The sequence below is a fragment of the Dipodomys merriami genome, unplaced genomic scaffold, assembly GCF_024711535.1.
Source record: "Dipodomys merriami isolate MVZ:Mamm:240054 unplaced genomic scaffold, mDipMer1.0.p SCAF_15, whole genome shotgun sequence".
Taxonomy (NCBI): Eukaryota; Metazoa; Chordata; class Mammalia; order Rodentia; family Heteromyidae; genus Dipodomys; species Dipodomys merriami.
The window spans coordinates 1490310-1506737 of NW_027202826.1; the positions used below are offsets into that span (position 1 = coordinate 1490310).

The 16428-nt window shown below is 44.1% G+C and overlaps 1 protein-coding gene across 1 annotated transcript; it reads right to left on the reverse strand.

Annotated features, from left to right (window-relative positions):
• Window positions 1-514: 514 nt before the first annotated feature.
• On the reverse strand, window positions 515-4480 carry LOC138826750 (collagen, type I, alpha 1a-like). Its single transcript, XM_070021993.1, has 2 exons — window positions 3850-4480; window positions 515-2096 (listed from the first exon to the last, which is right to left on the reverse strand). The coding sequence occupies exons 1-2, from the start codon at window positions 4274-4276 to the stop codon at window positions 2083-2085; spliced, it is 441 nt and encodes a 146-aa protein (XP_069878094.1). The 5' UTR covers window positions 4277-4480; the 3' UTR covers window positions 515-2082.
• Between the last annotated feature and the right edge of the window lie 11948 nt (window positions 4481-16428).

Genomic DNA, 16428 nt, shown 5'->3' on the forward strand with positions numbered 1-16428 from the left:
GACTTAGTTTCCCATCGTGCATAGTTGTCCGCCCCAGAAAACCCCCAAATCTTTGTTCTATCAACACGCTACTCTGTGTGTGAGGACATGCTTCAATCAATGATAGTGACCATGACATCATTGAAGTGGACAATACAGGTACATGCACAGATTTAATATTTCAAGCTGGAAAGTCCCTTGAAATCTTCACTGTAAAGCAGATATTTAGTTGCCTTCTTTGTCAACTATTGATCCATTAATACAATTTTAATAGAACCAAAGAGTTTCAAGGAGACCATCTTAACCAGTGGAGTTTGACTTAAAAAAGGAAATGCGAGCCAAAATTGAATAAAAACAACGTTGTTCAAAGAAACAAAAGGCTAACACTATAATGTTTGGGTAGCTGCTGTTTGCTCTAGGTTAGATTTCTGATTGGTGACTTTGAAACAACCCTAAATGCAAATTTCTCCAAACCTTCTATCTCCTCCTAACCTTCCACTTATAAACAATAGTGAGTGATTGGGGTGTTACAACTGCCAAAGATGGATATCTCAATAAAATTAAAACTAGCATAAAAGTAGACCGAGTGGTAAAAGGAATATTGAGTTTCTTTTTATTGCGTGTTTAACAATATGAAGGATAATAAAATATAATTTTATGTAACATATAATAAAAACATGCCTTCTACCACCCTGGTGTATTTATAGCATGCTTTTTCCATTCTCCACTTAATTTCTGAATATGAGAACCAATGACACAATTTCTTTATTAGTTATGTATTTCCCAGTGAAAGTGGCATTTAATCATCATTGGGGTATTAGCAATTTCCTTTTGCAAATGGCCGTCGTAACTGAGTGCATCCATATACATGAATGCATCCTGACCGCTAGCTAAGGAGCTGCAGTAAAACCTACTTCTGGAAATGGTCAGCCCTACTCAGGAAGGCAGTGTTTAGGTGAACATTTGCAGGGCAGGCTGGCTGGATGTGTGGCTCAAGGGTAGAACACCTGCCTTGTGAGCCTCATACACAGGCTGAGAAGATGGCCGGGAGTCTCCACACGGAAAATTGTTTAGTATGGATGTGTTTACTCCCATCAGATAGACCATTTGGAATATGTTTTTCTCCTTAGAAATTACTTTGAGATGTTTTATTTTTAGTTGAAGTGGAAACGTATTTCCAGTGCTTTCCTGGTTGGATTTTGCTTCAGTTAAACATCACAATATAATAAAACACAGTTACTAGATGACCCCCAACTCCAATAAAGTTCAGTTAGCACTGCCTTGCAATTATTGATCTTTCCTTTAACCTTGTCAAAGCAATTTGGGCCAGGGAGGAGGAAACAGGCCTATAAAACAAAGACTTTAATGGCACCATAAAGTCTGTGTACTGAACATTTCTAAATTAGAGTGGTTAAGAATGTTTGCCCTAGGTTTGCAATAAATGCAATTAGCAATATAATTGTAACGAAACCACTCCTCTTTATTCATTCATATTTGGGTCATTTGGCTCTCATACCAGTGCTTGCCATACATCATGGGAAATGATACAGATAGCTTTACTTTTAAGCAACTGTAAACAGTAGTATTTTCTGTGACTTTCCTCTTTGTCAATCAATTTTTAGAAAGGTTGTGTTTCCCACAGGCAGGGACCAGTTTAAACCACACACACACACACACACACACACACACACACACACACACACGGTTTGCCTTTGTGTGGCCAGACCAGAGGCCTCACTCCAGGGCCTTGCTTAGAGATCTTTCTCAGCGAGGGAACTGCCAGCCTCAGGTCCAGTTCCCTCCTGGAACACCAGCCCACTGTTTCCCCATTTGCCAAATTCAAACTCTCTTTTCAAGAAGTGTATTAAAGTTAAACTGAGCCGGAGCAGTGACTATGTTCATCACAGATCGGAATGCGCAGGAACTGCTCTCCACAGCTGTGTCTTTGAGGATGGAATGGAAGAAGCAGGCGTCTCGTGTGACTGGTTACCATGGTGTGTCCCTCAAAGCTGCAGCCCCGGTCCACGATCCTCGTTTCACTTGCACAAACACAACGGTGAAGCTATGGATGTGATTCCAGATGGATATGGTCTGAGTCGTGCCTCACATCCTTATTTCTGTGGGTGAAGAACAAAGTCAGGAAACACAAAGCAGCGTGTTCCCCCTTGTACCACTCTGTTTTATGTGTCCTCCTGTCAATACTTTTCTTTAATATCATTGCTTCATCTCTATTGACTTATAATTCTATCTAATACAGCTTAACCTTCTAAAATGTACATTCAGAGATATGTACTGTAACAAAATACAAATTGTACTTTATTGGGAATTTTGCTGTATGTGTAGAGTGTCTAGTGTCTGTAACAAGGGCAAACATCAACAATCGACACAGAGAACCTTCCTCATTTATCCAGGATGCTCTGTGCCTCTCTGTAAACTAAACCATCCTTTTTCAGTTCTTCTATTATGTTATTTTTCTTACTTTCTTTCTTGTGCTTTTCATTTCATTTGTCACTCAGTAGATGGAGTGATTACTTTCTTAAGTACAAAAGGCTGAATACCCTGATTTGATCATTACATATTATAAATATACATAAAGGAATCACTGTGTATTCTATGGGTATGTTCTATGATTATGTGTCAATGAAAACAAATTTACAAAAATTAAAATAGCCCCAATATAGTAACTGAGTAAACAGAGCTGTCGCTCAAGTAAGTTGGTAGCACTTGGTGGTGGTGGCTGTGTCAGCCTTCCCAGCATGACTGAATTCTCACTCTTGAGGTGTTATCCATACATGCAGAATTAGTAGAAGTGTGAAGTGGAATATTAGTATTTTTGTTGCTCAGATAAAATTCATAATGCATAAACTCAGGAGTGCAGAGGGCAATACAATGAGTAGTAATAGGGAACATATGCCTCAAACAACTATTGTTTGCTTTTTATGTATTTTACTTACTTTTAAAAATAAAAGATTTAATTTTCGATATCATTTCATGTAGTTTGTTTTGTTTCATTTTATGATGTACCCAGGCTGACCTAGGACTCACGATCCCTGTCTCTCAGGCATGTCCTGCGACTGGATGTTTCTCCTCGCATTTGTGTTGGCACAGAGGCTGATGAAGTGCTAAGTTCAGGCAGTGCCGTTATAACAAACCTGCCTGGCACTTACTTTATCACCTAAACACACACCCAGATTTTGCTCACACTTAAATGTGGCAAGTCAAATCTTGCAAGAGCCACAAACTGATTTTCAAAGCCCGGCGGACATCCATCCTTACTAAGAGTAGTGGCTTCCATGAAAGCTTTGCTGTAGTTTGAATTCTGCTCTCTGCCTGATGGCTTCCAGAGAAGCAATCTGACCATTAGGCTCGAGGGATATCTGGGATAAAAGGGAGATTCAGGCTGTTTGCGTGAGGATTTGTACATTATGTATGTGGTGCATGGCAATACTTTGAATTATTTATAGTAATGAAATGTCGAAATGTTGTTTTAAATTTGTTCAGACATGAGCTGGTTTAAAGAAGCTGAAAACACCATCTCCTAGATGATCTGTTTCTCTTAATACTTGTCTTTCTCACCCTAGTCTCTGATACATTTATAGCTCTCCCTTCCCCTAGAAGCTCTATTTGTGAAATGGTTAAGGCCATATTACCACCAGTAATACAGGACGGTCATGAAACATCTTTCACTCCTTGTTTTTCTATGCCAATCGGATGCATCACTTTGATTATTTTTTACACTTTAGATTTGATTTCTTGTTTTAAGAGATAGTGCCAAATAACATACTATTCTGATACACTTGTTAGGTAGAAAAATGCTAGGTGCTCGCGACTTTGACTGTGGGTGTCCCGCCTTGCTGCTGGTCTGCTTACTGGGCTTGGTGACGCCTGTCCTGAGCCGGTCCTTTCCCGTGGGCCTCACCAGCGGGTGGGTAAAGCACAGGGACTGCTCCCGTCCAACGGGGGGCGGACAGCGGGAGAGCAATGCGGAGGTGACAGCGCGGCAGCGGCCCCGCGTCCCGGGCTCTGGGACTGGGCCCCCCATCCCAGGCTGGGTGCCCTGGGCCTGGCGCCCTCCCTCGCCCGGCGGCAGGCGTGTCCCCGGATGGCAGGCGTGTCCCCGGATGGCAGGCGTGTCCCCGGATGGCAGGCGTGGACCCCGGATGGCAGGCGTGGACCCTGGATGCTGAGTGTGGTCCCCGGATGCTGAGTGTGGTCCCTGGATACTGGATGTGGTCCCCAAATGCTGGGCATGGTCCCCGGATGCTAGGCGTGGTCCCCGGATGCTGGGTGTGGTCATCGGATGCTGGGCGTGGTCCTTGGATGCTGAGTGTGGTCCTTGGATGCTGGGCGTGGTCCTTGGATGCTGGGCGTGGTCCCTGGATGCTGGGCGTGGTCCTTGGATGCTGGGCGTGGTCCTTGGATGCTGGGCGTGGTCCCCGGATGCTGGGCGTGGTCCTTGGATGCTGGGTGTGGTCCTTGGATGCTGGGTGTGGTCCTTGGATGCTGGGCGTGGTCATCGGATGCTGGGCGTGGTCCCCGGATGCTGGGCGTGGTCCCCGGATGCTGGGCGTGGTCCCCGGATGCTGGGCGTGGTCCCCGGATGCTGGGCGTGGTCCCCGGGTTATGGTCCTGGTCCCGGTTTGGTCTACAACTAACACTGACCCTCCAAGCCGTTCCTTTCCTGGCCCTACGCAGTGCCTCGCGCGGTGAAGAACCCAGGGACGGAGTTCGGCTGAGGCCGGCGTCAGCCAGCCCGCCAGGGACCGCTGGGCATCGGGGCTCACCTGCCCAGGAGGCCGAGCACCAGTGACTACTAGCGCATGCGCGGGAGGGCGAGCAGCCGTGACAGCGCATGCGCGGGAGGGCGAGCAGCCAGTGACTGCTAGCGCATGCGCGGGAGGGCGAGCAGCCGTGACAGCGCATGCGCGGGAGGGCGAGCAGCCCGTGCACACTCACCCTAGCGCAGTCGCGCTTGGAGGCTTATCACACATGCACAGCCTGACGCCATCACCTGAGACAGCGTCAATGCAACTAAGATGAAGACAACAGAACTTACACCCAGCTGCTGAGGTTTTCGGAAGTCTGGAGATGCCTTCTTACCCCAGGTTTCCAACAAGAACCACTTTCATGCTTTATCATGACTCCTACTTCGGCCCTTTGTGTGACACAGTGTGAATACTTTGCTTGCCACTCTCCATGACATTAATTGTGTCACATGGTAACGGGAGAATTGCTTTACTCAACCCTCTGTGTGTTTTCTTTGTTTCAAATAACAGCCCAGTTTACATGTATGAAGAAAAACATAAAGAAGCAACAGAAAAAGAGAGGTAGAGAGTTAATAGATACATGCATGGTATCCATATTATATCTATGAATCGATCTCTATAGAAAGATACAGATAAAGTGATAGTTGTGTATTGAGAGTAGCAAGTAATTATTATCAAAGGGAATTTCCTGACAATACTGATTAAAATAAGACATTTCTACCAGATAGGAATTATAATTGCTTTGCTGAACTTAAGCTGCTCTTCATACACTGAATAAATTAGGCCATTATTATTCTCTGTTCAGATTCCTAAGGGTACCTAGCTTTTGGTTTATGTCTGTTTAATTCAGATCCGTTAGCGAACACCTTTGACTGATGTCATGATACTTCTATTATAGAACTCAAACTCTCTTGCAAGAAGGGCGTCGGGTGAATACCCTTCAGCAAAGGTGCATTCCATTACAGACACTTTGATTTTCCAGCTTCTTTAGAACATGTTCCAAGAGCAGAAGGCATTAAGAAATGTGGCACGAGAGTAAAATGTATCCTTAGCCTCTTTCTTGATCACATGTGCTATTTTTGTTCATTTACTTCTTGTAAAAAGTCCTTCATAATTCTCACCTTCTTCCATTCAATTGTCCTATTCCAATCTATTATTTGTGCTCTCCATTCCAGTTTGTTTACCTGTCACATTTTTCATTATTTTCCAATGTAAATCCCCAAAGAAAAGCTACTTAAGTTTAGCAGAGCTCCCAGCATTCATTATAGCTAATCAATTGTGTGAATAGTGGTAATGAATAATCAGAATATGTGAAAAATTATCAAAATAGAAAGAAGTAATATAAATATAAATGAGACAGGACTAATCATTCTCTGAATATTTCAGGAATAATATTGCTCATGATTTCATATAAAGCAAAAATTGGAAAACACTTTGTCAATACATTGCCTGCTGAATACAAATGCCACCTGGTATGGGATGTTCTACGGGGATATAAATGAATACTCGTCCTCTGACGAAGATCTATATAAACTTTAAATAATGACAGCGTTTGTGTTTGTAAGGATTTGGGGTGTGAATGGTTTGGTCATGAGCTGAAGCTTGCCAACACTGATAGACTTCAGGGCTTTTTGTTTTGTTTTGTATTGTTTTTAGTTTGCCAATATTATGGGTAGGTCCCACTGAGAACAAAACTATTATTATTCATTTTGTTGACCCTGAAATACCAGCATTATGTGTACATTACCCATGTGATGAATAAATAGAAAAAGGATAGAAGCTAATGAAATTCCTAAGAAGAAATGGTGGGCGGCGTGCAGGCAGGGTACCACGAGCATGGGACTTAGAGGTAGCGCCCAGGGGCAGCCCAGCACTTTGGAAGTTTGAAAATCAATACCTATTTCATTATTCAGATTAATCTGAATTTCTCCTTGTTGTTTGACGTGACATTGGCTTAAAAGTAATAATGATTTCAACCTCACAGGCATGAAATCAACATTAAATTAAATATTCATGCACGCATTTCTTGCATTCATTTTTAAAATACTTCTGGAATGCTCACATTTAGATTTTTGAAACATAGATACCTGGATTAAAATAATGAAGCCCTGTTTTGAGGTAAGAGATATGCCTTCTGTTAGAATATGTACCTCAGGGATAGCTTCCTGTGTCTAATTGAGTCCTATGGTGTGTTCTGGATTTATTAAAAGGCGATAATGGGATAGTGAACTCGCTTAGCCCCAGTTCACAGGCCAGGGTGCCTCGTGCATGTGGGGTGATCTGAATGGCTTTCATCACACGCACCTCGAGGGGCGGACACCCACACCCACACCCTGTGTGTTGGGGGGAGGGGTGAGATGGAAAATTCTCTTCCTAACTTGTTGTTTATTTTAAATTCTCCATTTCACTACAAGTAACGATCGTTAGCTGGCGACCGGTACCGTGGTGCTTGCGATTACGCAGAGGCCTCCCGAGAGAGGGAAAAGGGTTGGAGCATATCCTCATCACCGCGCTCCGGTCACCTGGGCAGACAGCACAGGCCTCTGGAATTGGAGCCTAGGGGCTCTGCTGCCGGTACTTTCCCACGGTGAGACATTGCTGTGGTTGCTCAGCTTTCCTGGTGTCCTCTCCTCTGTCTCCCTCCTACGATACAGATAGAGTGACGGATGACAAACAGACATCTGTATGCTAGAGAATACTATCTGCATCTATCTGTCTAAAGCAAATGAATATCATAAGACTCTACCTGACTTATGGCCCGTACTAGACATAGTTTTAATTTGTGCTGCTATAAAAATATTACAAATTCTGTAGAAATCATAACTCCCACTTTGAGGCTTGCTGTTGCTTGGGTGCTAATTTACAGTACTGTTCTCCCTGTGGGCTGACATTCAAGCTGCCACATGTCACGATATGAGCAGGGGCAGGGTGCTGCTCCTGGGTTCCCATCCATCAGCTCCACAGGGTACTGGTTCCAGTGTATGCAGCTAAGAGATTCAGTCACTTTGGCGCATGACATGCGTTTTCAACTACTGTGGGTTTATCGATCTGCCACTGGAAAATTAACTTTATAGTATCTAGAGAGAAAATAATATATGTTTAAGGAATTCATGATGCAAGTACATATATAAGTGAAATACATGACAAATGTGCACACACACACACACACACACACACACAAACGCACACACACACACACACACACACACACACACACACACAGATACAGATGTGCTCTTAGCCCCAAAGCACTTTTGCAAGTCATTTCAATTTGAGGTATTTTGCAGGTTATTTCATTCACCCAAGATATGCACAGATTTCCAAGTCACAGAATTGTTCTCTCCCTGACAATTCACTATTGAAAGTAAAATGCAGAGTGCTACTTTAATGACCCAATTTATCGCAATGGTTAAAGTTTGTGGTAAGGTTTTAGAGATGCATTAGAAATACATTTATGATACAATTTTCAGATGAGAATAAGAACACAAGGAACAAAGAACTATGACTAATCCAATTGTTCTTGCTTCGTGAAACCAGATTACAGCTATTGCAGGAGGAGAATCGCAGCATTCTGGCGTGAGTGGAGAAGGAACAAATTGTTTAAACTCTGCGTCTATTTTTTGGTTCTGTGGAGGAAGGACCCTGGAAAGCTTCATGCTCAGTAATAGTCAAAGTTCTGAAGGATGCCATGTGTGACAGCAATTTGTCCCCCAGACTTCACCTCCATTTTCTAAATTGTTAGTAATAGAATCCGAAGGCACTTACCAAAAATCCACATAAATAATATAAATAATAAATTCCAGCGGTGTGAGTCATGTGTCACAGAGGCCGCTCCGAGCAGCACATGCATTACCCTGTCAGCTTGCAGGAACAAGATGTTTTTGCTCTCAGAGCTTCACAGTACGACTTCCTTTGCTTCAATTGCTGCAGACACCCAGCCGCCCAAAGCTCTTCAGTTATTGATTTATCCCTTACTTATCCACCTTTCAGCAGAACAATGGCTCCCTCTCTCTCATCCTTTTTAAGTCTGAAAGGTGGGAAAGCTGGGGATGGAACTTCTCGAGGGACGCACCTCACCCAGGAAAGGACACTACGACCAGAACCTCTGCTCCTTCAGTCAGGAAGGTTTTCACAAACCAGTTTTAATATGGCAAATTAGACACAGTGTTTTGTTCTTTTGCTTTGCTTTTGTTCACTGACGTTTTTCCTTTTATACCTCTTCTAGTCTAATGACTGCAATCACCAAAAACATCTCCTCATGCCTAAACTCAGGCTCCAACATGTCTGTAAGAACATAAACTAGCAGATGCGTGAGCAAAATGAACCATGACAAGTGAGACATAAAACAGGCTTTATGACTTTAACATGATGTCCTTAATTGCATGCTTAGTACTATCTTAACGGAGATAAAACACTGATGACCAGGATGGGCCCTGGTGGCTGGTACCCAGGCCTGTGCTGCATTCATTTTTCTGTTTCCATGCTGGGGACTGAACTACAGGCTTCGCACTTCTAGTCAAATGCTCTCCCACTTGCCCCATGACCTCCTACCCCTGCCCTTTTGCTTTGTCTTTCTGACAGGGTCTCACACATTAACCGGGGCTGGCTTTGGACTGCATTCAGTAAAGCAGACAAAAACAATAATCAGATTTTGATTTTGTGATGTATTATCAATAAGTGGAAGAAAATTACCATAAAGCAAAGTGTTAGGTGGTGAATTTTTTTTCCTTGTGAAAAGATTCTATAGCTTGGAAAACCACTTAACCTCCCTGAAAGTGAGTTTGATTAACTTTATGGATGTGCTGATGTTGATACAAAGGAAGGACGTTATATTGGCAGCTATTGGAGGGTGAAGAGGACACAGGATCCAGCTCTGCCTCAGCGGCGTTGCCCTGTAAGTTCTGTTCCCGCTCCATCTCGGCTGGCTGGGCACAGACAGGTCGGTGTGCAAGCACCATCCTCCTATTCAACTTCAGGAACATTTTAAGATTTGAATGTCTTTGAAATTATCCTCATGAAATTACATAGTTATTACCAATTTTAGGTTTAAAATTGTCTGTTTGATTTATATTGGCTTGGGAAATAACAACATAATTAGATTTACACCATTTTAAGTCATGAGTCTTCAAATGCTCCGGAGGAGTCATGCAGACTGAATTCATCAAGTTCTGGATCACCTCTAAGTTTGTTTCAAGAATAAACAGCAATTACTTCAAAATTATTCTTTGGTTGCCTTCCTTATAAAGCTCCCACTTCTTATTTGTTGTTGGGTCTCCTAGGAGATGCGGATGCTGCTTCCCTCGCCCCTCTACACACAGACCCGCAGCTCCCCGCCGGCCCCCGCCAATTTTGGATTTAATCTACAGGGGATGGGGTCACCGTCTCCTTTCTCCCAGCCTCCACGGTGAAGTCCACCAGCCACAAACATCATTTCCATTCATTACAGGTTATTATGATGCCTCCTCCTCCTTTCCCGGGGTCCCTTCCCAGATACTTTCCTCTTGGGTGCGGACGCCTTTTCAATGCCCTTTCTCTGTCTTCAGGACGCACACTCCTTCAGTAGTAGGGCGGAGGGAGGGCAGAAGAGTCCGCAGTTTCCTGGCATCTTTGATCTGGTGAAAACTTTTTAATATGTTTATGTTGTTGTTGAGCATTCTGCCGACAAAAACCTCTTCCTTGTGAAAGCACTACACGTAGAAGAATAAGTAGCGGGATGCAATGTGGATTCTGATAAATGTGAAGTGCTGTGTGGAGGCCGGGTGTTGAGGGGACTGGAGACGGTCCCTCCTCCTTCACTTGCTCATCTGGTGAGCCTGAGCACCGCGGCATGCTCTCCACCAGCTGCTCCTGTCTGCTCTAGAGCTGCGCTCAGGTCCGCTCTCCATCAGCTGCGCTCAGGTCTGCACTAACCCAGATATTGGTAACGGTAGGGCACAGCCGTGCAGTTTCGGGGAAGACACTGGATGTGCGTGCGTCTGTCCCTCCATGTGCTTCTGAACCGGCCCACACCAACATGGATTTCCTTGTCCCCTTCCTCCAGGTCCCCTGCAAACCAGCGAACTGTCTCGTCCAGGACAAAGTCCCCAGCCTTGGGCACCGTCCTTCGTGGTCTCCGGGGTGCCTGGGTCTGGTGAGGCAGATGCACCACGGACCACAGGCCATGGTAGCTGGGCCTCCAGGAGCTGCCTCCAGGCGCGGGGTCCCCGGCCCTGGGCTGACTTCCCGGCCCCTCCATGTCCAGGGCGCGGCCCGGCCCTGGCCTGGGCCTTGTGTCCACTGCGCCCTCCTCGGGCCCACCCGGGGTGGCGGGAGAGGCCGGGCTCTCTCCCCTAAGCTCTCGGGGTGTCATGACTCACCGTGGCCCTGGTTCCGTGGACTGCACAAGTGTCACTGGAACCGCTTCATTTCTGAGTGGTGACCACAGAAATACCTGGCACAAGACCACTCCCGGTGTCCCCTCCCGGTGTCCCCTCCCGGTGTCCCCTCCCCGTGTCCCCTCCCGGTGTCCCCTCCCTGTGTCCCGCTCCCCCGCTCATTTCACCATGAAGTCAACACGAGAACCACAGTGCGCAGTGCTGCCCAGCACGCTCAGATCCAGCCCTGCTTCCACCACGGACGGAGAAAATTCAATGCAAGGACATAACGGTACCAGCCAGTGAAGCACTGCTCACTTCTCGGTCGTAGCTTCTGGAAGCAAACGGCCAAAGGAGACGACATCAGCAGGTCTCTGTGTATTCTCATCAGATATTGAAATCTGCCCTCCGCAGATACTCTTCTTCTAATTAGTGGTAAATTCTGTGATGACAATCAAGTATAGGTTTCTGTTGCTCGGGGTTGTTCCTCACCGCTGCATTGTAGCTTCATTAGATTTATTGAGACACTTTACCTGTGCATTATTTTTTTTAAGATAACAAACCAGTGATCTTGGCAAATGTATAATTTTATGTTCCCTGGTAAATTTAGGGGAGAGGACATTTTCATTACTATGTAAATTTGGATGTGTCATATTTTAAAGCAATTATAACGATAATAGTCATTGTACCCCCTTCTACACCACCTAATAAGGTTATAAAAATTCAGTTATCCTTGACTCTATTCAAAGTTGAGAATTTAAATACAATTAATTATTTCATTAAGTGTGCATTAAAACCACACGCCTTTTTAATGAATTGAATAACTCTCACTCTGTATACCTACCTCCACTGCCTCCTTTACTGCTCTGCCTTTTCATTTTGCTCTTTTAGTGCCTAAGTAGTTTTCCCAAATTAGAGTTACCACTTGGGAGCAAAATTTGGGGTTTCACTTGAGAAGCCCCAACCTTTCCATCCACATGACCAGCATGTAAATTTTCAACTGTTAAGTGACAACAACTCCACATAACAGTATTTTTCCAACATTTAAAGATGGAAAACCGTCTGATTTATATTTTGTGACTTGAAAAATCCATCATTTTCAAATTTCCATTTGTCCATGAAAGTTTCTTGGCAAGACTCAGCCACAACAATTCCCTTAGATATTTTCCATACATGCCTCACATTATAATATCTCAATGTCACATGCTATCACCTATCAGTGTCACATGTTATCATCTAACAGTGTCACTTGTAAATAATCGATCAGTGTCGCATATTATAATCTATCAGTGTCAGGTGTTTTAATCTATCTCACATGTTATAATCTCTCAGAGTTACCTTGTGGTCTAGCCGTTACATGTTACAATGGAGAGATTTGTAGTTATTGTAGAAACCACATGACTTTCAGCCTCAAATATTGACTGTAACCCTTCCTTCTTATAAAGGACCCTGATGCATACCTGCATTGAATTTTCTAGTGTTTTTTAATTTATTTCCCTGCTTCCTCATTGCAATTCAACAAAATTATGGTCTTCTGGAGACAGATTCCATGGCCTATTTATAATTAGATTTCAGGCACTGTCATGCATAAAGCAAAACAAAAAAAACAATGAAAAATGTCTCAACTTTTAAACATGTGGGAGAAATTATTTATTTTTGTTTAAATCACTTCTCTTCCAACCCAGGATTTAACTGTAGTTCTTTTATTTTTATTGGTCTGTTGATATTAACTTTACATAGAAAAACAAAATCTTCAGTTTTCTTAGCAAAGTCATGTTGGAAACATGAGCTTTAATATTTTTTTCTTAGCCTGTCTCCAAAAGAGAAGAGGCTGTCCACATGAAAATTGTTCCTCTCACTAATGACACTTAATTGTCCAGAAGTGGACTTTGGCTTGCTAAATGTCTGCATTAACATTTTTGCTGCTTTCAAAATAACATTTGCACATCCATGCAAATAGATTCACAATGTGTTTATCATCAGCTATTTAGCTCAGGTGCAGAGTTGATAATTATAGTACTTTTTAAAGAACAGAAAAATCAGGACCCAGAAAAGGAAGGACATTAGAAATTTATTTGGGGGGAAAATGAAATTTGAATCCATATCTGATTTACCATTCACTTTGCTTTATATATGCTGCCATACTAGCATAGATAGTGATAACTGATATTTTCCTCAATAAATGAGCGTTGATGTTAACAAATGTTTTTTGGCTTATACAATTATTAGAATCATGACATAGGTAGAGAGCTGTGTGTTAATAGTATAAAGACTTGCAGGATGAAACATATTTTTGACATTAGGAAAAAAATGTCTTCTGTCATGCAGTGATATGGGAGTCCTGGTTAATACACTTCCGTGAGATTGTCTTCTTCCTCCCATGATTTGGGTCCTATTGTAAAGCTGATGAACTTCTCTGGTAGCAACTCCAAATGCTGTTTGGCTTCAACCAACCACATGTCAAGAACTAACTACATCTGGCACTGAATCCTTACCATTATTTATGTCCCTTGGGTCCTAACTTGGAGAAACAAATACTGGTAATCAATTATGGGCTAATCTGTACCTTTCTCTAGGAGGCATCGAAGTCTGTCTGCAATGAACACTTTCAAAGCAACCATAAACGGTCCTAATGCCATTGCTTTCATCGTGGTGGAAAAAAAATGTCCTCCTGCTCCTGCATCAGGAGACTATGGGGTTTTCTCACACTGTGTTCCTCATTTTAAAAACAGACATGAAGTATATGAACAAACCGCGCCCTGGTTCAGCAAATCCCGGTTCCCCTCAGTCCCCGGTGAACAGATCCGCTCCACAGCCATCCTGTTTGCTTCCAGGAAGACTGTAGTCCATGCTGCCTAATTCCGGGGTTTCAACTGAGACCTTGCATGTACTTGGCTCTCTACCACTTGAACCATGCCTCCAGTCATGCTTTTGGCTAGTTGTTGTGAAGATGGAGCATTGTGGACTTTTTCTGCCTGGGAATCTCATTGCTCCAAGGATTACAAGTATGAGTCAGTAGTGTCGGCTTTACTGATATTTTCACACGATGGTCTGACAGGTACTTGCCACCTCTGCCTTGCTCCTCCTCCTCCTTGCCCTTTATCTCTATCTCAGTAAGTTCTTTCTCTCCCAGGTCTGTCCCTTCTTCCTGTTCTATTCAAAGCTACCTCCTTAAAATTTTAATAGAAATACAAAATCCTTCCCCTAGCACATGCATCTCTGTTTCCTCTGTCTTTGGTCAATAAAGAGCACACTTTCCTGGGCTCTCTGTGCTCCTTGAGTCCAGCGAAGACTCCCAGCTCCTCTCTACCCCAGTGCAGGCCTGGTTACTATTCTACTCTTATTTCCCACAAAGCGTGTTTTCGCACTTGACCACCGAGTCATCTTTTGCCTGCTTTGTAAAGCACACGCTGGTCTTCTCTGGGCCCTGATGGCACGCCACACTCAACACCAGGTCACCGGGACAGGGGGGAGAGGCATCCACCCGGCAGACTCACTGTGTAAACAAGGAGCACAAGTGAGGACGACATGGACTTGCAAACGCAACTGGAGTTGAGGGAGAGGCAGCTCCCAGAGGGCAGGGCGGTGGGGGCTGCGGGTGGGGAGGGAAGGCACTGGCGGCTTGGAGGAGACCAGGGCCCCTCGGCCTCTTCAGTTCACAACTGGGTACTAACCGTGCTGGGACACGTTTGATCTGAGGTGTATCCCGAACAAACACCAAAATCTTCTTAGGCCAAATCCAGCTCAGATAAATCCAGGGTAGCTCTTGACACAAGCCTGGTCTTTTTATGCGTGAGGATGGTCTTTTCAAATCCAAGATAAGTACACTATTAAAAGGAATTTTTATCCCATGTTATCTCTTCTTTGATCAGTGAAAGGATTTTCCACTATGATTATGTGTTATCTTTCTTTTCTAAAGAATTCCTATCTATTCCTGTTTTAAGTAACTATAAAGCCTACACCATTCTCAGATAAAGGCCCCTTATCTTCTGCGTCCAGACCTGTGCTTTAGGTATCTGTTCAATTATAAAAGTTTCCAAAACTTTACATATCTTATAACATTTCATCCCTAGCAAGTTTTGTTTTAATTTTCCCAAGAAATGTCTTGAGAGAAGTGATCTCTGATATATTATGCAAAACCTGAGCCAGCTCCCATGCTACCAGCGCCAAAGGTCATTTACTCTTCCGAGAGCCTGGTGGCCTTTAAGTTAATTTCCTGTTTTATGGATTTTTATAAATTACTTCGTAATGTGCGCTCTGTGTGCAGAAAGCAGACCGCAGTACTGTGAATTTTTCTCAGATCATTTTTTTTTTAATTTTGGAAATCTTCAATGGCTTCTTAAGTAATCTCTGTATTTGTCATAAATATTTGTCTAGAAACAGTAGGACGATAAAGGGATATCTTATCATGATGAACTGGGCAATATAGCCAATGCCAGCCTGCTCAATGAGTTTTATATAATTGTTGCCAAGAAAAAAAAATGGATGCAAAATAGCAGGCTCCCCATCCTGCAGGTCCCAGGCCGGGCCAGGCCTGGCCCAGCCTTGTTTTGAGGATGAAATTCGCCAGAGGGGTTAATGGCTGCCCCTAACATTTGCATCATCCTCCCTGCCTGAAGGAAGGTGTATTCTCCATGAAGTATCTGGTCCCACAACCTTCCACTTCCATTTTCCCCAGGGTTTTTTATTTGTTTATTTTATTTTTATTTTTTTCTGGTCCTAGAGCTTGAACTCTGGGCCTGGGCTCTGTCCCCGAGCCTCTTTGTGCTCAAGGTTGGTTCTTGAGACACAGAGTCACTTCTGGCTTTTTCTGAGTAGTTTATGAAAGAGTCTCATGGAGTTTCCTGCCCAGGCTGGCCTTGAACCAGGATCTTCAGCTCTCAGCCTCCTGAGCAGCTGGACTACAGGTGTGAGCCACCAGGCCCTGGCTCCCAGTGGTCTGTTTGCAATTGAGAGGCAAGTTTTCCTTTTGAAATGTAGAAAAATTAAGTAGGAGCACATTGCTAGAAGCAAAACACACAGAGGACACACGGAGATGTCACAAGTGGGAAACTTAGTTGTGCCTTCAGGCACAGAGAAACTGAGACAACTTCTGCTTTCGGCAGTACTGGAGTTTGAACTTGGAGCCTGAGTGCGCCAGGCTGGAGGGAAGCCGCCGAGCTATTCCCGCGGCCCCCTTCTTGCTGGTTAACTGTGCCTGGTGCCCAGCTACCCCAGTCCTCCCCGGAGACCCCAGGCCTCACCTGAGGGACACCTGCTCTGCTGCTCCCAGGCTCCCAGGCCCCTCACCACTGCTGGGATTACGAGCGTGCACCAGTGTGGAGGTAACA